The sequence below is a fragment of the Notolepis coatsorum genome (genome assembly GCF_963971535.1).
Source record: "Notolepis coatsorum genome assembly, chromosome: 6".
Lineage (NCBI taxonomy): Eukaryota > Metazoa > Chordata > Actinopteri > Aulopiformes > Paralepididae > Notolepis > Notolepis coatsorum.
The window spans coordinates 73,525,679-73,552,009 of NC_140170.1; the positions used below are offsets into that span (position 1 = coordinate 73,525,679).

The following is a 26,331-nucleotide window of genomic DNA, read 5'->3' on the forward strand; positions in this document are numbered from 1 at the left end:
ATTGAATGCCCATCACGAGATTTCGCGGGTTGAATGCCCATCACGAGAATTCTCAGATTTTTTTTTATTAGCGATCTGAATTCATATTTCATCAACCGAGTCTACCGTTGGTAATCCTGCCCCGCCAGGCGCTGAGATGAGAGAAAAAAACTCCGGAATCCACATTTTACTTCTCACGCATGTAACCGGAGCCGATCAGCTTCATTCTGGACCCTCAGCACAGCGTGTAATATGTGTTTTTACAGTATACGCGTGGGATCAATAAAAGGAACGATTTTTGGAATGGCGATCAGGAATTGGAATAATCCATTTGGATACCATCTGATCTCGGGTAAGGAATCTATTTTACCAGTCTTAGTATAATCAGACCCGTTTTCACGGAGATATAAGCTTTTCCCCTATAATGTGATATGGCTGTTTGACTGTAAGATCGATCAGGAACTGAGAGAATCGATTTTCAGTGCACACGTACACATATACTGTCGATAATCTAGCGTTTATTTGAAAACAATTCATAAATAGGCCGAAAAATGACCGTTCTAGAATATTACAGTACAGGGCGATTATCATGGAATCTTTGATTTTTCCGTGAAAACGAGGGCTTTTCAAAATGCTATAAAACGGAAATGAACCGATAAAAAAACAATCCGCTTCGACAATGTACATAGATTAGGCGATATTAATGCTAACATTGCAGTGGATGGTGGGCATTCAAGCACTAAATGTGCGCCCCCTGCTGGGCACTGAAAGTGTTAAGGGGTATATAATTATCGAATTCATATAATTATCCTTTTTTATGTTAAATGTTGTAAATACGAAATATGTATATACTATTAACGTGGCAAAAAAATAAATATATATATCTGATCTCACAACTTCCCTAAATGTCACAATGACATTTTTGCCCCACAGCAGCATAGCAATACATTTTTATATTATGGTCTCGGAGTGCTGATCTGAGCTGCTTCATGATGAGATGATATTTGTCTATTAATGGTACACTCTGTGATTGTTATTCATCAGGGACTATGACATGGACGCCAGCAGAGATAAGGGGAAGTTTAATTGGTTACAAGGAGCCACTCCCAGCCCTCCGCCCAGTAACTCCCAGCGGGATAATGTTGGTTTGTACAATCATCCCTGCTGTGACATGTCCCCTGCTGAAGACCTGAGCAGGCCCCCCCGTGAACTGAACGACTCTACAGGATCTGCTGGCTTTGGAGCTCTCAATCTAGACACGCCCCCCAAGAGAAAAGCAGAGGTTCCTGGAGGGAGCGGTCCATCCGTACGCAAAATCAAAGTTCAGAAACTCGCCCTCAGTCCTTCCGAGGTTAATCTTTCTCCTAGATCTTGTCCTCGCACCACCCATTTAAGACGACCTGGTCAGCACTCGCTGCACTAACGAGTAGGGATGGGCATCGATTTCCGAATATTTAAATAGTCATTAAATTATAAGAAATGTAATAGTTTATGCAAATATGGTTTTGTAAAAAAAAATATATATATATATTTGTTTTCCCCTAGTTTTTACCGGCACCTACACAGTGTATTGAGAGGGGACCCTATTCGTTTCAAGTTTCTTTATTAGTTGTCATACAGAAGTACAGAATACTTTTATACAAAATGCTTCTGTTACGCTCCAGAGACTGCTAGGCAAAAATAGATAAGTATAAAATAAGTATAGCAAGTATAAAATGGAAGTCAAGGACAAGTGTTCAGTATATACATATATACAATGCTCAATGTAGAGTAGAAGTAACTGAGTTATCATACAATATACTATACAGTACAAGGCAGAAGTGGGGTGCAGAAGTGTAGCATAACAGCATAACAGTCTGTTAACAGCTGGGAGAACAGAAAAGAAAGATGAAGAAAGAGAGACTGGAGATGTTACATGGTTTCACTAAGCTCACACATTTCAACCATTTTGTGATTTATTAGTATTCGAATAGTTCCCAGTGACTAATAAAAAATTTCTGTTTTGTTTTAATTAACTAATTAACTTTGTAATTTGGAGTTTTGCCCATCCCTACTGACTAGCATGTTTTTGTTTAATTAATAAGTCATTTATGAATAGTCTCTCTTTTATACGTAATCACATGTGTAACTTCTATCACTGGCTATTTGTCTAATCGGACACTGGGACTGTTTCCTCAGGCAGCGCCCATGAACAGCACCTGCGCCCCAGAATCCACACATAGTCTGGAAGTATCGAAACCTACATTAAATTCTTTTATCTGGAAGAAGAAGAGGACACCAGATGAAGGAAAGAAGGCCATCTACCTGAAGGCGTTGGCCGCAGCCTTCTGCAAAGAAGGGAAGAAGAAACCATTTCTCGTCAGGACACCGAGCACAGTTTACGGCCCAGCTCTCCCCAGGATCCTCCCCACGACCCCCCCAGAAATTAGGGCACCAGTGATGCCTGTGGAGGTCCTCGGTTCAGAGCTCACTGACGGCGTGGTCTTGAGCTGCTGCTCGCCCCGACCTGACAGCGAGTCGGAGGACGCCCCTGCTGTCCATGGAGGACATCGCTGGTTCAGCCCTTTGGTGTTCGTGGACACTGGAACCGACGACGACGACGGCAGCGCGAGTGTTGGAACGGACACAAGGGTGAGTCTCGGCTAATGCCCTGGAAGCAGAAACCGCAGGAAGTCATTTTAGGTTTCCTTCTATTTCCATGTTGCATCTTTTCAGCTTCTTTTCAGTTTCCCTTTGTCTTTGTCTCTTAGCGTGTGGTGCTGAAAGATGTTTCACCTGATTGGTTTTTGTCTCTTAGCGTGTGGTGCTTAAAGGAGACGTTTCACCTGATTGGTCTCCGTCTCTTAGCGTGTGGTGCTGAAAGGAGACGTTTCACCTGATTGGTCTCCGTCTCTTAGCGTGTGGTGCTGAAAGGAGATGTTTCACCTGATTGGTCTGATGCCGAGGAGGACACCGTGACGGTGGGGACGTTTTCCCAGGACAAGTTTTCCCCTCCGAAGAAGAACGTGCCGGCGATCGGCGCCGGAGACGGCGCGTCTCTCCCGGCTCTGGAGTACGTTCCAAGCCCGTACTTCATGAGTCCCCTGAGCTACTCGGACAGCTTGAAGCGCAGCCGTGCTCCAGCGCCGAACATCCCAGGGCCGGAGACATCCTCTCTCACCCCTCCGTCCTCGTGTCCTGCCCAGGCACGTACAGAGGTCTCGGGACGGCCTTTCAGCCAGTCGTGGAGGACGGTTTTCGTTTCATCCTCCGACCCGGTGACCAGTACTCCTGCCGACCGTTCTCCCAGGCCCGACGCGGGGGACCACCCCTCCGTCTTCTCGCGGGACCCTTTTGCTCTGCCCAGATGCGTGAGCAAAGCACGATCATCCGTACCAAAGATCCCCCCGTTTGAATACGATCCGGTTTCACCCCGCCGCCCCTACTGTGATCCTACAGTCCCCCGCCGGTCCTCTGACGGCGGGCGCACCGCGGCCTACCCCTCCACGGGCAACCTCACTCGAAGGATGTCCACAGGGTCGCAGCCCATCTGGGCCAGTGACCCCGCCGCCAAGCGCCTCGCCGACCCGCCGGGTTTCATAGACACACACTGTCACCTGGACATGCTGTACGCAAAGCTGGGCTTCCGCGGCACGTTCGCCCGCTTCCGTGCGGAGCACCGGAGCACCTTCCCGGCGGAGTTCCACGGCTGCATCGCGGATTTCTGCAACCCGCGGCTCACGGCGAGGGACGCGCTGTGGGAAGGCCTGCTGGCGGAGGAGCTGGTGTGGGGGGCGTTCGGGTGCCACCCGCACTTCGCCAAGGAGTACACGAACGTCCACGAGGCGGGCATCCTGGCGGCGATGAGACACCCCAAAGCCGTGGCGTTCGGAGAGATCGGCCTGGACTATTCCCACAAGAACTCCACCAACTCCTCCAAACAGAAAGAGGTAAGATCTAAGGGGGGAAGTGATCGATGTTGAATTGTGGCCTTTTGCTACAGCCACTGTTCTTAATGGGTTTGGGGATTGGGGGGGGGGGGGGGGGGGGGTTAGAAATTAAATATTCTCTCGTGCAGCCACTGAGTAAGTAATTAGTGTGTCATTGTTTCATTTTGTTTGTTGGTGCCCCCCCCCCCCCCCCGGAGGTGTTTGAGCGTCAACTGCGTCTGGCTGTGTCCATGCAGAAACCATTGGTCATTCACTGCAGGGATGCAGACGATGACCTGCTGGAAATCATGAGGAAGTTTGTGCCCCCGGACTACAAGATTCACAGGTGTGTGTTTATGTGAGGTTAGTGCCCGGGACTACAAAATTCACATTTTGTTGTTTCAACTGAACTTGAGTGGTTTTTGAGGATGCTCTATTTTTGTTTTATTTGCATACCATCAAATACATCCAAAAAAGTGCTTGTTTGTGCCACTGAAATAGAAAACTTGCTCTGAAATCCTGCGAGGCGTGAGTTGTTGCAGGAAGCTGGAAGCTGTGGAGCATGGAGAGTACAATTAATGTTACCGTGTTTCTAAAAGATAAAAACATCAGTTCACGCTTGACCAGTTCTGCTCATTGCACCGATGATGAAAACAATCACTATCCTCATTAACCAATACAGCGATATGTTCACCATTTATATCTGCTCAATAAATAATAAATCACTATTGTTGACCAATACAGCGATATGTTCACCATTATATCTGCTCAATCAATTAAAATAAATCGCTATCATCGGACAATACTGATATAGTTGCAGATATATCCTGCATCCAGAGTAATGAGTAATAGTTTATCTAATGACTTGTTCTCAATGGTGTCATGCTACTAATGCCATGCTAGTCGTTACTTGGAGGAATGGGCTTGATTATCAATATGTCAAATATCAAAATGGACGGAGCATAAAGCCAGGGGATATAGAATGAGTTTATTCATAGTGCATTAACACTTTAAGGACCAGACACGAGTATATACGTGTTTCGATTCCATGCGTTGTGGACCAGAGCCACGTATATACTCGTGGCAAGTTGTTATTGTTTTATTCCATATTTATAACGCTTATTAGGTTACCCGATCCACTAGCAGGATCTTTCCACATATTTGATTTTCGAAACATGCAGTACCGGCCAGATCCGCTTAGGGGCGCCATCGCTCCACTGCAGTATCATTGATGGGATTTAAAAAGAAAATAATGCTTTTACAGATCCTTTTACAGATCCTACAAAAGCCTAGACGAAAAGCGCGATATACCTTATATTCACGATGCTATAAAATGACAACCAACCGATGGATTTTTATTTTCTTTAAGCCATTATGAAGGCACGGTTTATGCACTCAAGTGACAATGAGAATTGACAGATAGCAATACTATAAATGATATATAAAGCTCTTAGAAAGTACATCGGTTTGTTTACAATCCTCTGTCCTCTGAGGCCTAAATCGCCGCGGGGCTCCGGACGCCATAGTGTTAATGTAAAAGACTGACCTGAGGAAAAGGCTGCAGGGAGAAAGCACTGCAGTCTAGTCGATTTTGTGTTTTGAGCACAAAGTTCATCATAGATCTAGCCAATGTTCCCTCTAAGGTGCGCGCGCACATGGCAAAACGCTCCTGCGCACATGGCAAAACGCTCCCGCGCACATCTGAAATCTGTCGCGCACAGAAACGTTTGTGTAAAATATGCATGTAGTTAAATTGACTGGCGCGTTGCACGGAATACTACGGTACCCTGTTGTGTGTGACGTTACCCAGAGAAGCCCCGCTTTCAGTGCCTTGTGGGCGTCTCTATGCGCTCTCACACACACAACAGATGAGGAAGCGGACAGATTCGACCAGCATTGATTCTGCTCACAATGCCAAAGCGAATGTACATTACAGATGAACTGCAGAGAAAATTCCCAATTTACCGTCCCGGTCGAGACTAATTGGAAGCAGAGTGCAACGCGTGCAAAGCTTGACCATATGTTTCTGTGTCTAATAAGGTGCTGGCGATCTCAAAGCTCACATGGACACAGAAAAACATTACAAACAAAGCTGTGCGAGGCGAGAGTTTGATGGCAAAGTTGACCGAAGTATATTCAGCTATACAGAGAACAATTTTGATGCCTCAAAATGATGTTTTGGTTTGATAAGATGCTTATGATACAATCATTCTAAGGATTGTGTGTAATAAATTAGTTTTGTACACTAATTGCAAGTTATGCAAATGTAAACAAATCCGAAACTGCATAGTGCACTTTTAAATTAGTATCTTTGTGAGGTTACTGTTTTATAATTTACATTACATTGAAAAGATACAAAGATATATTTTTTAAAGCTTGATTTTCTAATACAGAAGAGGACATTACTTCATATTTTTCTTGTTATTTATTTTGTCCAGTAAGACTTGAAAATATATATTATTTTGTCATAGGTTGATTTAGTTATTTTCTTGAGATTTGTCAGATTACTTTAGGCATAATACAGCATGTTGAGTAACTTTGGTTATAGAGAGATATTATTTTGTTATGTAAAATAATTAAGGCTGTCAACTAGAGGCTGTCAACTAGACTTCACTCGGGTGTATTATTGATGCTCTCATTGATACTATGTTTGTTTCTGAAGTGTGTGTGATATATATATGAGAGAGATGAGGAAGGGGCAAGAGAGCTGGGAGAGTGTGAGAGAGGATGGGGTGTGTGATTACTCAGCCCTTGTGTGGGTGAATGTAACAACTTCCTAACGTTTTCTTTCCCCTATTATTTCATGCACACTTTATTCATTGTTTTAAATTATTATTTTCTTAAGTTATTTTGTGCATCACTCTGTTTTGAATTTGATGCAAATTTGCAATGCATGAGGGTCATCCTTTTGTGTTAAAAGGTTAAAGCAAGCATTTGTTGACTCATGTTGATAAGAGTATTAAAACTTGGAACTTGAAAAAGATCCGTTTAAAGGGGAACTCCACTTTTTTTGGTAATTAGCTTATTTAACATCTTCCCTGGAGTTAGACAAGAAGATGCATACCTTTTTTGTCTCTGTGCGTGCATTTTAGCTTTGTGAATAGACGCTCCGTTAGCATAGCTTAGCTTCATCACTGGAAGTGAGGCAGGACAGTAGCCTTACAGTGCCTTACAGTGTATTGCAAGGTCTGACATTGACCAAACTTGATATGCATGACCTTGGTGGGCTCTAGGTCAACTCCTGAAAAGGGGGTCAATGTCAGACTTTGCAATCAAAAGTTAGGGGGCTAATAACCCTTGCCATAATTTCAGTGCGCCCCCTAACTTTTGATTGCAAGGTCTGACATTGACCCCCTTTTCAGGAGTTGACCTAGAGCCCACCAAGGTCATGCATATCAAGTTTGGTCAATGTCAGACCTTGCAATACACTGTAAGGCACTGTAAGGCTACTGTCCTGCCTCACTTCCAGTGATGAAGCTAAGCTATGCTAACGGAGCGTCTATTCCCAAAGCTAAAATGCACGCACAGAGACAAAAAAGGTATGCATCTTCTTGTCTAACTCCAGGGAAGATGTTAAATAAGCTAATTTCCAAAAAAAGTGGAGTTCCCCTTTAAGGTAGATAAAAATAAAAATAAAAAATTCGATTAATCACGAGTTAACTATGGACAATCATGCGATTAATCACGATTAAATATTTTAATCGATTGACGGCACTAAAAATAATATAAACAATAATTGTATATCCATACAGAGGAGGCATACTTTAAATATATTAAAATGATAAAGCATCTTTGAGTAAACTTCGAGTATCATTAAGTATCTTGAGGCTGAAGGCAGTGTCCTCCTTTTAAAAAGAAATCACAATATGGTCACCCTTGAAGTCGCATGATAATTCACTTAATATAATAATGACAAGTCAGTGACACGACTCACACCGCTGCCGCCAACCCAGCCAAAATAAGGACTTTGCTCTGTATCATCAATCAATGGTCAAATAAATATTTGATTAAGGAATATAACATGCCTTTTTGTATTATTTCTGTGTATCAGCAAAATGTATAGATTTTTATGTTAGACATTGAGGGAAATTAAGATTCTCAGATTTTTTACAAACGGCCGCTTATCAACTAACCGGTTAATCGGCAGGTGACGTATGTTGCTCAGTAGTTGCTGATGTCTGCTCAGGAGGTTTGAGTGTTTGCTCAGACCGAAATAAAATTAGAGGGAACATTGGATCTATCTTTATTTTGCTCTCCAAGTGCACCAGATTGATGCATTTAACTTTAAAATGTAAATGCCCCCGGACCCCCCTAGCGGCACAGCACCGCTGCTGAATTCTTTTTTCAGGGGAAACACTGATGTTGTATATTTTATGATTATTGTCTCTTTTATGTCAATTCTTTGCTCATTTTATACTTACGCCTCGGGCATAGGCCATCAACAAGTGATCTCCAAGCATCTCTGTCTTGAGCTGTTCTCTCCAGGTTCCAGGTCATCTTCATGGTCTTGGTGTCTGCCTCCAGGTCTCTGTGTAGCCGGTGTGATCTTACTCTGCATTGTGTTTTTCGATTCGACCCCTGTTAAGGGATCGCCCTGAGTGGGAGTTGAACCCCGGTCTCCCGTGGCGCGGGCGGCATCACAGACCACTATACCAAGAGGTGAATTCACTTCTTGCTATTGGGTCTGGATGCCTCTGGGGAGTGAGTTTACTTGCAGTACCGCTTAACGTCCACAGCCACTTCACTTACTGTCCCTCGTGTCTGTGGATAGACTGCGGTACCTCCGTTACATCTGCGCCAGGTGTTTCTTGGGCGGCCCCTTTTCCGCTTGCCCTGCGGGTTCCATGTTAGGCCGTGTCTGGTGATGGTACTTGCGGGCTTTCGCAGGGTGTGGCCTATCCAGTGCCATCTGCGTTTCTTAATTTCTTCTTCTGCGGGCAGCTGGTTTGTTCTAGTGCTGTCAAAATATCGATTTTTCGATACATATCGATTCTGAATATTTAAAACTGTTTCAATACTCATTTCCCGCAATATCGATATTTAATTATTCGTGACGCAAGTATCGCGATAGTATCGTATCGTGATGTCTCTGGTGATTCCCACCCCTAATGTTGTGTATGTCATAAATGTAGCTATGAATTGAAAATGGGGGACCCTGATGTAAACAAGACAAAAGTCTTTCTCTGGTCTGCATCCCCTTAACAATTGTGTGTATTGAGCTGTACTGTATTGTACCAATTCTGCAATCTGTTAATACAATTTTCAATCAATCTGTTATGCTTAACACGCAGTACTATTAACTTTACTTAATTTCTAAGATTATATCATTTAGTTATTTTAAATGTGTGATCTAAAGATAAACAAAGGGTTTTAAAAGTGTTATATTTATCTTCTCTTATAGTACCAGAGAGAAGCTGAGGTGAATCAACCAGCAACAAAAGCTAAATGTATTAAAAAAAGAATATATATATATTTCTTTTTTACATTTTAAGATTGAACCTTTTTCCCTATGGTATCGAATATCGATACTTTTCAAGGTATCGTAACGAAGTTCGAAATTCCAGTATTGTGACAACACTAGTTTGTTCTGTCAGAGTTCGCAGTTGCTGGTGGTGTCTGGCCATCGCATGTGGATAATCTTCCGCAGGCAGCATTTTATGACTGCCTATATGTATGCCAATCTTATGCTCATTTTATGCCTATGTCCATTTATGTCTACATTACTGCTGTGAAGCACTTTGGGCTGCAATTCTTGTATGAAAGGTGCTCTACAAATAAGGTTTATTATTTGGCTCAAGTGAAACTAGTTGAGAATTCCCATCTTTTCTTTGTGCGGCAGACACTGTTTCACCAACAGTTATCCAGTGATTGAGCCTTTCCTGAAGGAGTTCCCCAACCTGTGTGTGGGTTTCACCGCCCTGGTCACCTACCTCGGAGCCACAGAGGTCCGAGACGCCGTGAGGAAGATCCCTCTGGACCGCATCGTGGTGGAGACGGACGCACCCTACTTCCTGCCCAGACAGGTACGCCTAAATGTTAAATGAGCTTACAGTCTTCTCCAAAGTCGGACAAGAAAATAAGATACCAATGTCCTCTGTGCGTTCAGTAGAATATCTATCCGGCTGCAAGTTAGCCTAGCTTAGCAATTGAATGGAAGCGGATACGGATAATCTAGCCTAGCTGTTGGCCGAAAACACCCCCTCCTGGAGTTTTAAGCTAGGCTAGTGGTCCATATTTGCTTCCATTAATTTACGCTAAGCTAGCTATTTTTGGAGGGCCAGCCCGGCTGTCGGGAGATGAAATAATATGAAATATATGAAATGTTTTTGTATTCAAGTCGTTGTTTTTTGTGGGGCTACCGGGAGCTTGGTGCGTCTAGCAAAAGCTTGTACGGAACATGCAATCATTTAAATTGGCACGCAAGTGTAGCCGCCAGTTCAGTGTCACTTTCACATTTGTGAAATTGGTATTACATTTTGCTCTTTAACACTTTCACTGCCACACACGAGATATCTCGGGTTTCCGATAGTTATGTTGAAAGCCACTCACGAGATTTCTCTGATTTTTTTTTTCTTTTTTAGCAATCTGAAATCATATTGCATCACGCGAGCCTACCCGATTATACCCGAGCGCCGCCGGCGATCATATGTGGAAAAAAGCGCCCCCTATCGTCTCCCAGATGACATAAGGGATTTTGGAATGGACTCAATGAAAATGGATGGGGGAAAAAATCCGGTACTCCACATTTTCCAGTCCACTGATCCAGCCGGGGTTACCACAGTTAATTCTGGAGCCTCTCAGCCAGTGGTGCAGTCGTAATATGGGAACTGGTAACACGCCACGCCACGTGCACGCGCCGTGCATGCGCACAGAACAGATTTTTATTTTTTTTTTTTAAATAGAGAAGCTGAAAAAGGTAGCAGGATGTAGCCTTCAATATATAAAGAAATTATATTGTCAACAGATATGGTTGAAAAACAAACAATGTTTTAAATGTAATAGTAGTTACAATTTCTTTAATTGAATCAACTTAAACTAGAAAAGTAAATACAAACTAAATTAACAATGTAAGTTACATTGTTAATTTAGTTTGTATTTACTTTTAGTTTAAGTTAATTCAATTAAAGAAATTGTTTTACACACAAACACAAAAGCAAACTTAAAATAATCAGACAACTTGTGTTTACTTGAAGTTTGTGTGTGCATGACTCCTAGTGCACAGCAAGGGAGGTTTGGTGATGAACCTTGTGGTGCGCTCACACCCACTCGCGCGCGCAGTTATACACACACACGCACGCACGCACACACACAAGCGCATATACGCAAGTGCAATCTTTCTATAATAATAATAATAATGGATTGGATTTATATAGCGCTCTTCATGACACCCCAGTGACCCCAGAGCGCTTACAGAGTCCATTATTCGTTCATACACAGTCATACCGGTGGTGGTAAGCTACAATTGCAGCCAGAGCTGCCCTGAGGCAGACTCACGGAAGCGTGGCGAATAATCATCGCCTACGGCCCCTCCGACCACCACCCATTTACATGCATACACATTCATACGAGGCAAGTAGGTTAAGTGTCTTGCCCAAGGACACAACGGTAGTGGGATGGACATGGGCTTGAGCGGGATTCGAACCACCAACCCTTCGATCATTGGACGACCCGCTCTACCCCTGAGCCACGCCGCCCCACAACTATCATACACGCTCTTCTTGCTCTCTATTTGTGTGAATGTGCGCGCGCGAGAGCAATTGGAAAGCTGGCGCGCAGCACGGCAGACGCTTGATTCAATCATAAGCAGGTAGACCCCCATCACGAATTCCGAGCCACATTAGTATTCACCTCCACTGCCTGTGTCACACAGAATGAAGGGGGAGATGCATTCAGACCAACACCCAGACACCTAGTCTACCTGCGCTTTTTGTTATGTAAAACGGTGGCCGCCGGCCGGGTACTTAGTCACAACGAATGGATACAGCCCATTTTTGTGTGCGCGACTGCGCGTACACGCGAGTACACATCCGTGCGCGATCGCGCGTACTTAGTTCTGCCTCAGTGATCTAATAACACGGCGTGTAACCGCGTGTGTGCACGACTGCACCCCTGCTCTCAGCCCCGCGGAATCATGTGTACTACTGTATCACGTTGGATCCATACACTTATCGATTTTTTCGAATGGTGATCAGGAATTGGAATATACCAGTTGGATACCATCTGATGTCAGGTAAGGAATCTATGTTATCAGTGTTAGGATAATCAGACAATTTTGATGAAGATATAGGCTGTTTTGTGAAATGGGCTCTTTCGGTTTCACTGTAAAAGTCCAAGAGGAAATGAACACGGCGATTATCCGTGCGCGGCCCGAATGTGCTTGCGTGCACGTATAATATTGATCATCTAGCGTTTATTTGAAAACGATTCATAAATAGGCCGACGAATATCAACGTTCTGGAATATTCCAGTAAAAGACGATTATCATAGAATGGTCCAGAATGAACTGTTTTTTATCTCAAAACTAAATGCTCTGAAACAATGCTCTGAAACGGAAATGAAGCGATAAAAAACCAATCTGCCTTGACAGCACTGACTGGAAAAGTAGTCTTTGATAAGCGACGGGCAGATTAGACACATAGCCATAATTTAAAACAGATTAGGCGATATTAACGTTAACATTGAAGTGGACCGTGGCATCAAGGGGGTAAAAAGGAAAACCCGGCGTGGCACTCAAAGTGTTAAAAAGTCTTAAATTTAACTTGTTGAAACCTGCAGATACCCTGTGTTTTTGTTTTATTTGTCACATATACATAAGGTACATGTCAGTGGCGGACTGGGACCATAATTCCTACCGGGAATTTGACTCAAGCAAGCCAGGCCAGGCCAGGCCCATACCCCCCCCCCCCCCCCCCCCCCCCCCCCCGTCGTGGTGGCACTGTAGAGGCGCTGTATACACTAGTATAAATGTGACCTTCAGCACCATGGACAGCAACGCTGTCACAAAACACGACCATACAAGTTGTATACACTACACTACACCCAACTTTAGAATAACTACTTTCCAAATAATGGATTGTCCAAACGTCGGATTATAATACGAAAGTGTCCTTTTATATAGAAGTTTACCGGTGCACGTTACATTACATTTCTCTACTTCACTGGCTCTCTCTCTCTGTGATAGTCAATTCATTACATCACTCGCCCTCTGCGTTGCTGCCGTCAGTTCAACATAACGACGCGTTCCTTACATCTCTGCGGCTTCAATATCGGCATCCAAATCATCCGTCAGAGTTATAGCTGTTCTATTTCACGGTCAGGTTCCAACAAACTGTCTTCTTTAACTCCCAGTACATCCAATAAAGTGCTCAAGTGATCAACATTCGGAGTTTCCTTGTCAATTTCAATGTCCATCTGATTCAAAACTGGCGTAATAACACCTCTGATTGCGCCCTGCTTTCATCTCATTCTTTCAATTTCAGTCCGATGTTTGTCTTCACCCATTCTAGAGCTATCCAAAACGTTCATATCTCCGTGTTTCGGCAGTCGATTTCCTCATGATTTAAATCAATAAGACTTGTTTGAGATTGGCAAGGCCTGCGCAGGCGCGCTACCTCGTGCTGGGTTGTGAATGACAAGTTAACTCGTTCCTGCCTGCTTGCCTGAACTTATCAATAGGGTCCAGCTGCAGCGCCGGAGAATCCTCTCACTGGGCAAGCCTGTGGCAGCCACAAACCTGCGCTGTTTTAAGTGAGCGTGTGTTATTGGATTGATTGATTGAACATTTTATTAATGTCCGCCTTGTTTCGAACTGGTTATGCTTAGGCCCTCTTTCGAAGTCGCCCTCTTTCGAAGTCTGTTATGCTTAGAGTTTGGAATCAGGGCTGGTGGTCTATCGCCCTGCTCTAAAGATAAACTCGAAGCATAACCGACTTCGAAAGAGGGCCTAAGCATAACCAGTTCGAAACAAGGCGGACATTAATAAAATTTTGGATCAATCAATCCAATAACACACGCTCACTTAAAACAGCGCAGGTTCGTGGCTGCCACAGGCTTGCCCCTTGAGAGGATTCTCCGGCACTGCAGCTGGACCCTACTCGAACTTATATAGAGAGCACATCTCTGCGTCAAATAGAAACACGTATATGCTGACCTGGCCTGCTTCGGAGTTCAGTGGCCTGACTGCGGGCACAAACAAATAAAAAAATTTAAAATAAAAAAAGCATTTTCCAGTCTGTCAGGGCAGCCAGGCCATGCCAGTCTGCCAGGCCACCGGGAGCACTCCCGGTGCTCCCGATGCCCAGTCCGCTAGTGGTACATGTACATTACAGTGAAATGCTTCGTTCTCTATGAGCCTTCTGAGATTGTGCTTCATACAGTAAAATAATAAAGACCAAACGCTATACAAAATATACAAACTAAAGTACAAAAATGAGGTAGAGATGTAGTGCAAATATTTGAGTAATTAAGAGATCAAATATGGTGTAGTGTTTAAAGTGAGTGTGCAGTGACTAGATGGATGGGTTAGTGCTGTGTTAATGTGTGCAAATGACCTGGTCAAGCCAGCTACTTAGGAAACGGCAGAAATACAAGCGTTTCCCCTGATGTGCAGTAAGGTTTTTACCAGGGCTGGATTTTACACACAAACACACAGCAGTGTTGTAGTACTCGAGTTCGAGTCCTGGACTTGTCAGGACTTGACTCGACTTGGACTTGAGCACTTATGACTTGGACTTGGACATTGACTGCATTCGGACTCAGACTCTGAAGGTGCAGACGAGGACTCGGACTTGTTAATTGATAAATACAGTTATTTTATAAAAAAAATTATTTAAAAGGCCCTAATCGTTTGGCATAAGATATTGATGGCTAGTGCTATTGTGTCACAAAATAAATAAACTCTCTTTTGAAATGGTGACCGCTGTGTCATTTATCAGGGTGTCCGCAGATCCTTAAAAAGTCTTAAAAGGTCTTAAAATTTGTTTATCAATAATTAAGGCCTTAGTTTGTCTTAAATCCATTTTCAGAGGTCTTAAAAATGCCATAGAAAGGAAAGATAAAATGCCATGTCATCTTATGTTTTATTATGAAATCTGGGGGAAAAACGGTTAACGGGAGATAAAGTTTGACTTTTCAGCTCCAGCACTTGTTAAACAGGGTGTTCCCCAGGGTTCGGTGCTAGGTCCGCTCCTTTTTATGATTGACCTCCTCCCACTCGGTGACATCATAAGGAAACACGGCCTCCACTTCCACTTCTATGCAGACGACACACAGCTCTACCTCCACACCAAACCCTCGGCCCCCCTTCCTCCCCCCTCCCTCACTGCCTGCCTCCAGGACATAAAAACATGGATGACCACCAATTTCCTTCAACTCAATAGTAAGAAAACCGAACTCATAGTTGTAGCCTCCCCAGCCCTCCTCCAAAAGATCGACCACCTTGTTCTCTCCGTGGATGGCTACTCCATCTGCCCCTCCACAGAGGTAAGGAACCTGGGCGTCATACTGGACTCCACCCTCTCATTTCACCCTCACGTCAAGTCTGTCACCAGATCCGCCTTCTTCCACCTCAGAACCATCTCCCGCCTCCGCCCCTCACTCTCCGACACCTCAGCGGAAACACTCATTCACGCCTTCATCACTTCCCGCCTCGACTACTGTAACGGAGTCCTTCTTGGTGCCTCCAAGAAGGTTCTGGATCGTTTACAGTACGTCCAAAACTCTGCTGCGAGGGTCCTCACGCGCACCAAACCCTGGCAGCACATCACCCCCACCCTGCAAAAACTCCACTGGCTCCCCATCAACTATCGAATCCCCTACAAGATCCTCCTCCTCACCTACAAATCCCTGCACGGGTTGGCCCCTTCCTACCTGACCAACCTACTCCACCCCTACACTCCAGCACGAGGCCTCCGATCCTCCAACTCCGACCTCCTCACCATCCCCCGCACCAGGCGTTCCACACTGGGAGACCGAGCTTTCGCTGCAGCAGCCCCCAGACTGTGGAACTCCCTCTCCCCCCTCATCCGAGGCTCTGACACCATCAACCTCTTCAAAACCAAGCTAAAAACCCACCTGTTCACACTTGCCTTCACGCAACACGGCCCCGCTCCCAAGTAGCCCACCCCTGACTCTTTTTAAGCCACAGATTCCGTTGTTTTGTTTTGTTTTGTTGTTTGTTTGTTTGTTAATTTTAACCACTTCATCCAATTGGACAGAACTTGCCTCCTTTTTTTATTTATTTTTATCTCTTATCTTATTTGTTTTTTCTTGTTGTTACTATACACAGATCTTTTATGTATTTTATTATATATATATTTTTAATTTTATTACTTACTTTTATTTTTTTCCATCCTTTCCTTGTACAGTGTCCTTGAGTCTGAGAAAGGCGCTTCTCTCTTAAAATTCAATCTATTATTATTATTGACCGTGTTGTAGAATCACGCAGACCGGAATGGGGCGGAACCAACAAGGAATTGTGTTGGGCCGGGGAACCATTTCAGCAACGGAGTCTAGCTAACGTTAGCAAGGCGAAGCGATAACGCTAACGTTATGTTTAGTTTAGTTTAGCATTTGCACTCGTTAATATGGCAAAGTGCCAATTTAACGAGAACTGGCTCGACAATCCACTGTTTGCGCGATGGTTGGTCCCAGTCAAAGACCATTACGAGCCCCGCTGCAACAAAAAAAAATAGCAGTCGCGTCGCACATGCTCAGCGCTAAGCATGTTACCTCTGCAAAAACCGCCTGCAAACTACTATTTCGCATTTATTTTCGGCCCCGCCTGCCTCCACACCAGCTGCGCCATCAGGTAGGACTATAACATTTGCACCAACAGAAGTCCGGATAACATTCGGCTCCACGCCAAAGCTTGAAGCTGAGGTCTTAACTTGAAAATAATCTATTCACTGATGTAAACAAGGACACGTTTGTGTTTATGTTCGATGAGAGCTTCACCCACTATGTATTTTTTCCTCCCACCCACCCCCTCCTAATGACGTACAGTATCCTCCCATGTATGTTAGGATCTATGGGTAACAGTACTGTAACTGAGGGGTACAATTCCCTGACTGTATTGATAAGTATGGTATCATTAAACCACTACCGCTTTATGTACTTTAATTACTGGCCATACAGTACATGATATATAAATATGATGAACACTTCCCACAATGAATCGGTTCCACACAAAGTGGTAATTAAGTATTTATTGCAGCAAAAGGTACATAATATACTTCTCTATTTTACTTTGGATGCGCTTATAAGGCAAAGGAATGTGCGTAGGCAAATCAATAATGAATGTCCATTCTCTGGTTACGCAGGAGGTAATTATACAACCTGAATCTTAGGGAATTATATCTATGGTACACTAGTAATATATAGCAGGAGATACTGGAAGGGTCCCCCCGGTTGTAAGCCAGCAGGGGTAGAGGATCTGTCGGTAGTAGAGAGTCTGGTCAACGATGACTAAGGAGACTCCAAGTACAGGAGACGGTGCAATAGTCTCTTGATCCACAGACGAATACAGCTGTTCTCCGTAGACTGTAGCTCCACAGTAAAGAAAGCTAGCCGGCCTCAGGCTCTCTGAGGCGCAGACTCGACGTGGCTCCTCACAGGGTAAATCCCACACGTGTAGGCGTCGGCGATTCTCCGCTCCATAAATCACAGGACCAAAACAAATATAATCCAGCCGCAAAGGGCTATGTAGTCGTCGGGTAGATTAATCCAGTGTACATGTCCACACGGTTCTCGTCTAGGTCTCCTCGGGTGAAAGCGCCATGAAAGCAGCCCAGCCTGGATAAGCACTCTAGCTGATACGAGGAAGCGTTGGTGGTGCTGGTCACTGTAGAACTTTAGCCGCACGATACACTATACACAAATAGACTATTACTGACTTAATAGAAATATGTCGCACTCGACGGTATAGCGCCAAACTCTGACAATTCAGTTATTAATTCGCACGCGGTCTCAATGCTCTTATTTGGGGCCAAACAGGCCATACTTCACCGCACGGAGTATCGTGGGTGAGGCTTCAACTTATTGGGTAACTCTACTTCTGTATTCACCTGCGCCATATTTATATGCACGGCGAACAATCTAGTGCCAACCTCATTTCTGTCTCGTATTCCTGGGCAAGGCCGGGCATGTACAGACATGTCTTGACGGTGGCTTTGAACCTGACTCTGGAGGCATGGCCCTGGCGCCTGTGGACCGCTGTCCAATAGGAGAATGAAATATTATGGTCTGGTCTAGGCTAAAGGGATATTCCGTGTATATGTACAAGGAATATACAAGGGATATCAAACGATATACAAATACTATGCAATATATATCAATCAATAAATATATATATTCGGTTTAATCTGATCCTTTGTAACAAGTACTGTATATTTGCATATCGTATATGTCACAAATGTAACGGTACAGTACTATATACCTGTATGTCCCTATGCCATAAATGTCATGTATGTTGAGTATGTCATAAATGTCACTATGAATTGAAAATGGGGGACCCTGATGTAAACAAGACGAATGTCTTTCTCTGGTCTGCATCCCCTTAACAATTGTGTGTATTGAGCCGTACTGTATTGTACCCATTCTGCAATCTGTTAAACAAAGTATTCATTCATTCAACCAAACCACAAAAACAAAACAACTGGATGAATGAATGAAAACTTTATTTAACAGATTGCAGAATGGGTACAATACAGTACGGCTCAATACACACAATTGTTAAGGGGATGCAGACCAGGGCCCCGTTCCCCGTACCTGGCTAACTGAGTTAGCCGGATAATTTCCAGTATAGCCTGACTTAAGCCGGACCTTTCTGTTCCCAGACGCTCGATTGTCCAAATCACCATGACAACAGATCAAAAAGTATGAGCCTGGTCGAGAGCAGGCTTAAGTTGAGTTAGCTGGATGAACCATGGCCACGCCCCCGCAAAGGAATGACAGCTCGCTTCCTGAAATGATTCTCAGTCTAGATCTGCATTATACCATTCTGAATTACGTTTTTGTGCTTCATTCTTCCAGAGGGGGCTTTTGAAATTTAAAATAGACCCAAAATGCTGATACTAAATTCACGTTGTTCTAAATAATGCACGTTATATATACCGTGGCGCTCGCTAGGTGCGATGTACACATTATGTGGTTATTTTAACAACGCGCAGCATTGCAAATGTGAATCCTGCAGGGATATTTTTAATGATTGAAACCTATCGCTCGTTTGGCTCTGATTCCTTTCATATTCTCCGCTGTGGGAGCGCCTGGATTGTGTTTCATTCAAGCATAAAATTGAAGTGTCTATGCGTGGATTGTGGTTTTTGTGGATTATGAATTACGAGGAATCTGAGGATTGTTGAATTGTATCATCACTCACACGTTATTGTGATATTGTAACTGGGATTAATGCATTTGAGAATAAAGAGATAAAACGTCATTCAAAAGAAGAATATTCTAAACACGGGTCTCTTGTCCATTGATGGTCTTGGATACACAATGGATATATCCCGTCTGGCACAGTGGTCCAACGGTAGTGTTCACTCCTGGCAAACCGGCGACCCGAGTTCGAGTCCCCGCGTTTCCAATATGATTTTTTTGGAATATAATATTAATGATTATACGCAAAAGTAGCCTAGTTTTAAGTTAAAATATTATAAATCTACATGCATTGAGGATGTCATTCTTTATATAGCTCTCAACGTGCACCAAATTGAAGTATTTACATTTCAAAAAGAAAACTAGAAGAAGTGGGATTCGAACGCGGGTCGTCCGTGTGAAAGACAAAATGCTCGACCATCAGACCACGGTGGCAGACAAATGAAACATCAACCATACATCCATCAATGGATAAGAGAGCTGTATCCTTATTCTAAAACTGTTGAACTAATTACTTTCGCTAGCAAGATCTCATTTGATTATCCATTCCATGAACCTACTGCCAGCAGGGCACGTTTAAAGAAATATAATCTGATTGATTGATTGGGGTAATGAGGGACTTAAAATTTGCCTATAGATTATGCATTTAACTTGTCGGCGAGGCTATTGAGCCGTACTGCAATCTGTTAATAAAGTTTTAAATCAATCAATCAATCAATGCCGTTAGAAGATCAGGATCTCTGCTCTCGACACTTGCTGTCTTCTCAGCTGAGGCGGGCGCGCGCACTGATCCTGAGTATCAAGTCTGGTTCGAGTTAACGAGACTGAATCCACCTTCGAGGAACAGGAAAATCCCGGCTTCAAACATCGGGTTAATTGAATCTGGATAATGGGACTCTTGATCGACTTAGTTGAACCAGGTACGGGGAATAGGGCCCAGAGAAAGACATGTGTCTTGTTTACATCAGGGTCCCCCATTTTCAATTCATAGTGACATGACATTTATGACATACTCAACATACATGACATCATGACATTTATGGCATAGGGACATACATGACATACAGGTATATAGTACTGTAGTGTTACAATTGTGACATATACGATATGCAAATATACAGTACTGTTACCCAGAGATCCTAACAGAAAATATATACATATGATGGGGAGGAGACTGTACAGGGGGGGGGGGGGGTTGGACATTTACGGTGCCCAGTTTCTAATTGCAGCCTCCCGTAGGTGCTCTTTAAGAGCGGTTTTGAATGTGGGCAGGGGTAAAGTGGGTTTTAGGAGTGAGGTTAAGCAGTAGTCTGACCAGTTTGTTTTGTGATGTTTGTAATCTTGTTTTTAGGGCCTTTGAGGTGCTTTGGTACCATGTGGTGCAAGCATAGTCGTAGTACCCTTGAATGAGTGCTCCTGTTAGTCTTCAGGGTATTCTTGTTTACCAGAGAGGAGATCCGGCACAAGAATCTTGTTTGTTTGTTGACTTTTTTGATACCCTGGGGAGGGTGGTAATAGTTATGTGTTCCGACAGTGGCTGTTGCACTTGCTGCTTGGCCCCTGGTATATTTTGTATAGCTATATTTGCTATTTGTTTGGTCACCCCTTTGTTGAAATTCATCCATTCCAGTTACTCCTTAAGTTCAAGATTTTTAAGTTTTTTTTTTTTTTTTTTTTTTTTTAAGCAGGTTAGCTCTGGATTGCCAACGCTCTATTCAATGAGAGAGCGAGCACATTTGCGAACGCATAAACTATATCTTTAAATTATGGCTGTGTCTAATACGCCCGTCGCTTATCAATGACTTGTTTGCAGTCAACATTGTCGAAACGGATTGTTTTTAATCGGTTCATTTCCGTTTTATACCATTTTGAAAAACGCTAGTTTTTTTTAAACTTCCAGAATTTTTTTTTGATTCTGCAGTACACCAAACTGTAATACACCAAACACGTTGTCATTTTTCGGCCTATTTATGAATGGTTTTCAAATAAACGCTAGATTATCGATAGTATATGTGTACTTATGCACGTTAGAGAAGCGGGCTGAAAAATCAATTATCTTATTTCCTGATCAGCACACACACACTCACAGCCACACACACACATATGGGACACGCTGAGATATAGGTGAAAAGAGCTCTGATTATCCCAAGACTGGTAAAATAGATTCCTTACCTCAGATCAGATGTTCTCCAAAAAGATTATTCCAATTCCTGATCGCCATTCAAAATATCGATTGCGTTTATTGATCCAACGCTGGGTACTGGCAACACATATTCCACGCTGTTCTGAGGGTGGGCAATGAGTGGGATCGTCTCCGGTTACATGCCTGACAAGTAAAATGTGGAATCCGGACTCCTTTTTTCCCCCATCCATTTCATTCAGTCCAATCCGGAGAGACGATAGGGGGCGGTATTTTCCCTGTTCGAGCTCAGACAGATCCCCACTGGTAACGCGAGGCTATATTGATGATAAATGAATGGAAATCGATAATAAAAAAAATAACGATTAAATAACGAGATTTCTGCAGAGTACATGCATCCATGTTGTTGTGAACATTTTAATTAAATAAAGAAATTCCCTATCCATAGTCGCCGTGGGAAATAATAAAATAAAAAAATAAAATAAATTCCCTACCTACCCATGGCCAAACTGACAACCAACCTGAAACCAACTATTAATTTTGTTAGGCCTGAGCAGCTTTAAGTACCTGGGGGTCCACATCGCAGAGGATCTGACATGGACAACACACATAGACTCAGTCGTAAAAAAGGCGAAGCAACGCCTCTACCACCTGAGACAGTTAAGGAAGTTCAGAGTATCTGGGAAGATACTCCAATCCTTCTACTCCGGAGCTGTAGAGAGCATCTTGACTGGAAACATCACTGCCTGGTATGGAAACAGCACGGCACAGGACAAGAAGGCCCTACACAGAGTGGTGCGCTCAGCCGAGCGTACCACGGGTATTGCACTACCACCCCTGCAGGTTCTATACAACAAGAGGTGCAAATCCAGAGCCTGCAGAATAATGAAGACCCACACCACCCCAACAACAGCCTGTTCATGCTGCTCAGGTCAGGCAGACGCCTGCGAACACCAGCTGCTAGGACAGAGAGACTTCGGCTCAGCTTCTTCCCCCAGGCCATCAGAGCCCTGAACACTGAACTCTCCACACACAAGCACACATGAGCACACACACACACTGTACACGCTCACACACTAGCAGCCACTTTAACATGAGCAAGCACACACTCATGCTGCACACGCCCACACTTATGGCCACTAAGGAAAGGTCACTTTAAAAATAGTATATTATAACCGGAGATTGTATAGATTAGCATGTACAGAAAGACACTACCAAAGGACCTAGTATGTCCTCCATGCTCTGTAAATAACTTATGTACATATACCGATATGCCCCAACATGTTACTTGTTTATTGCACAATGTTACTTGTTTATTGCACAATGTTGATTCTATTATATGTTATTTGCACATCGTTGCGGGCAAGACCACCCGCATTTCATTGTATACTTGTATGCTGTGACAAATAAATCTCTTGACTTGACTTGACTTTGACTGCCCGAGTGGAGTGGACTTGACCTTGATGTCTTGGACTCGGACTAGGGTAATGGGGACTCGACTCGGACTTGACTCAGGCTCTTCTTTGGTGACTCTGATTTGCACTCTGATTCGAGATTTAGTGACTCGACTACAACACTGACACAGACACACGCACACAAACGACATTCTCTTTTTGCTCCAGGTCAGTAAAGCCGTCTGCAGCTTCGTCCCCACCCTGGAATTCCTTGAAAACAGCCAATTTTTTTAACAAAGTGCTTAAAAAGTCCTTGCAATTCAAATCAAGCATTCACATTGAAAGTTTTTTTCATCCATGATCAAATTGTTCTGAATCAAGAAATATAATTTTTTATCAAAATTGTAACTAATTGTCGGAAATTGGTTTTAAGCCATAAATATTTGATCCGATTTTTATTTTCTATAAAAAAACATTTAAAAGTGAATTGTATCCTTTTTTATTTAATTTTTTATAGTGCTTGGGGAAAGTACTTGAATTTAATTTTGCAATGTCTGTGGGAACACTGACACACACACACACACATTCTGTTTTTGCTCCAGGTCAGTAAAGCCGTCTGCAGCTTCGCTCACCCTGGGATGGGTATCCACACGCTGCGTGAGATCAGTCTGCTGAAGGGAGAGGACATGAGGACGGTCCTCGATACCGTCCGACGCAACACCTCGCAGCTCTACGGCTTGTGAGGACGGCCACAGGGCCTTTCCAGTAAAGATGGTCTTTCTGTTATTGTGAAGAGGAAGTTGTGTTGAGCTCAATATTATTAAAGGAACACGCCAGCATTTTGGGAAATTAGCTTACCGTCTTGGAATGGAAGCGGACATGGCTGGTATCTATCTTCTTGTCTCTCTCTGAAGCTAATGTCTCTCTCTGAAGCTAATTTCCCAAAATGTTGCCGTGTTCTTTTAAGTGTGCCAGTATGTGGTCAAACGAAACAAAAAAAAAATCTGTTCACCTTTTACATGGGGTATTATGAGAGGTGTCATGTAACAGAGGTAATGTTTGTATTGGTTCAGTTTTAAGAAAAGCATTGTCTTTTTGGGGACCTGTACTCTGTTTTAAAAATGTCCCAAAGGACTGATCTCACCCTGGAGATGAGGGCTTTAAGGCAAATCTCGTCTCGTAGAACTGCATGCCTTTTTAATTGAATCATTTGCAGATCATAATTATCCATTTCACTGTAGTGAAAGGGTTAACCCTTTGTAGTGTGGTAGTGAAAGGGTTAAACGTAATATAAATTGGTTTGATTGTGTGTTTTCGTAATCCGACGACCTTTTCTCATTCTGTTTTTGTCTGCATGTTTGTTTTGCTGACCGTTGTGATGTAGAAAAAGGTGTTTGTGATGTTTTTTGTCCTAGTTACTTACCATTCAGGTTATTTGAGTTAAAGCTTTTCTCTCTGGCATTAAAATACTTTTTTCTTTTTACTACCTCTCGACTTTTTAAGTAACGTCGCCTGTGCACTCTGGCTGCTTTTGAAACCACATTGCATTTATTTTTGTAAAAGACGTCTCTACTCTCTACCAGTAAGGGCACCTTAACTGTCATGTAATTTTGATACAGTTATATTAAGAGTTTAAACTTGAGCGAGTTCACATCCACCTATTCAGATGAGGTGCTACTCACACTTGGGACCATATACTCTTCAACAAGGAAGTTACTGGAGAAACGGATCATCTTTACAAAAGCCTTTAAGGTGCAAAAGATCACTGATGTTTTGACCAAACGATGGCTTCTTCAGAGATCTTCGTTCCGGGTGAGGGTAAACTAACCGCTGAAAGAGGTAGATGGCGGGCTGGCTGGGTGATAAAACGATAACTATAATTATCACGATATATTTTAATAATCAATAATACAAATAATATCGATAGTTTAATTTTTTTATTTATTTATTTGTATTGTGACCTGCAACAGGGCAGCTTTAAACCCAGATACAGTGGACAGACTTGTCTTTCTTGCCTGCAACTTAAAGTAATGGCTTTGCTTGTCCAAATGACAATACTGACCAAATTGAGATTAATTTTTCTCTTGTCCATTTATTTTGTTTGCTTTCTAATTTAAAATACAGTTTGAAACCGTCTGTACACAGTAGGCTATGTGTGCTAGCAGAGCTAGTCTCCAGTCGTGAGTCACGGTGCATGTTTGTGCGGTGGTTTGTCCACCAAAAAGTGCCAAGAGATAGAAAAGAAACTAGCAGAGCCTTTTTTTGGTACTTTCACTTTCAAACCAGCTGCAGCCTGAGAACAAGTGTGAGGGGCTATAAAACTAAAGATGGTGGCAACAACAAAGAATTGCTGCAAAATAAACATACATTTGTTGTTTTAATAATAATAATACAAATTAAAAAAAGTATATACTAATAAAAATATCGATAATTATCGATATGAGAATTTTATCGTGATACAATTTTTGGCCATATCGCCCAGCCTATTTTGGCATAAGCATATCAAGGATATCAATCAATTAAAACATGTACGACTTGATTGACAAAGGTTGGAGATGAAGGTTTTAAACTCTGTAACAGAGGGGAGAATCTCAAGCTTTAAGGACTGTTGGAGTTCATTCCATGAGCTAGAGGGGCATCATAGCAAAAATGCAGATTTACCCTGTTCAGAGCAAACTGGACCTTAACACTTTGAAATGCCGACGACGCCTATTCTCGTTTTATCAGACCCCCCGTTGAGTGCCGACGATGAGAAATTCCGGTTGATTTTTTTTATTAGCGATCTGAATTCATATTTCATCAACCGAGTCTCCCGTTGGTACAGCAGCCCCTCCAGGAGCTCAGATGGGGAAAAAACCGCCCACTATCGTCTATCCCTGTGTAACTGCAGGTCAGTCGATTAGACTGGGAGATCCCTGTGGGGATCTGTAGAGGCTCCATTGTGCTGGCGAGCCGTCTGATGATGAGGCATCTGATCGCAAGACGGAAAGCAGCCTGGAATATATATTTACAGCAGCCAATAATCAATCAATAAACGCGATAGATATTTGGAATGGCGATCAGGAATTGGAATAATCTTTTTGGAGAACATCTGATCTAAGGTAAGGAGTCTGTTACCAGTCTTGGGGTAATCGGAGCTGTATTCACTGAGATAACAGCGTGTCCCTGTGTGTGTGTGTGATCTTGAGGAAACGAGAGAATAGATTTTTCATCCCGCCTCTATAGCGTGCATAAGTACACATATACTATCGATAATCTAGCGTTTATTTGAAAACTATTCATAAATAGGCTGACAAATGACAACGTGTATTCGAGAATATTCCAATAAATGCCGTTTATGGGGGAATCTTTCAATTTTCCAAAAAAATTCGAGAACGACAGCTTTTCGAAATGCTATAAAAAGGATCCGTTTCGACAATGTTGACTGCAAACAAGTCATTGATAAGCGACGGGCAGATTAGACCCATAGCCATAATTTAAAACAGATTAGGCGTTTTTATCGCTAACATTGAAGTGGATGATGGCATTCAACAGG

At 43.1% G+C, this 26,331-nt stretch overlaps 1 protein-coding gene across 1 annotated transcript; it reads left to right on the forward strand.

The window, feature by feature from the left end:
- Nucleotides 1-1,033: 1,033 nt before the first annotated feature.
- On the forward strand, nt 1,034-23,539 carry tatdn2 (TatD DNase domain containing 2; the record flags this gene model as incomplete). The annotated part of the gene is made up of 6 exons (XM_084315631.1): nt 1,034-1,330; nt 2,158-2,610; nt 2,877-3,908; nt 4,106-4,233; nt 9,727-9,910; nt 23,399-23,539. 6 exons carry the CDS (start codon nt 1,034-1,036, stop codon nt 23,537-23,539), a joined length of 2,235 nt encoding a protein of 744 aa, XP_084171757.1.
- Between the last annotated feature and the right edge of the window lie 2,792 nt (nt 23,540-26,331).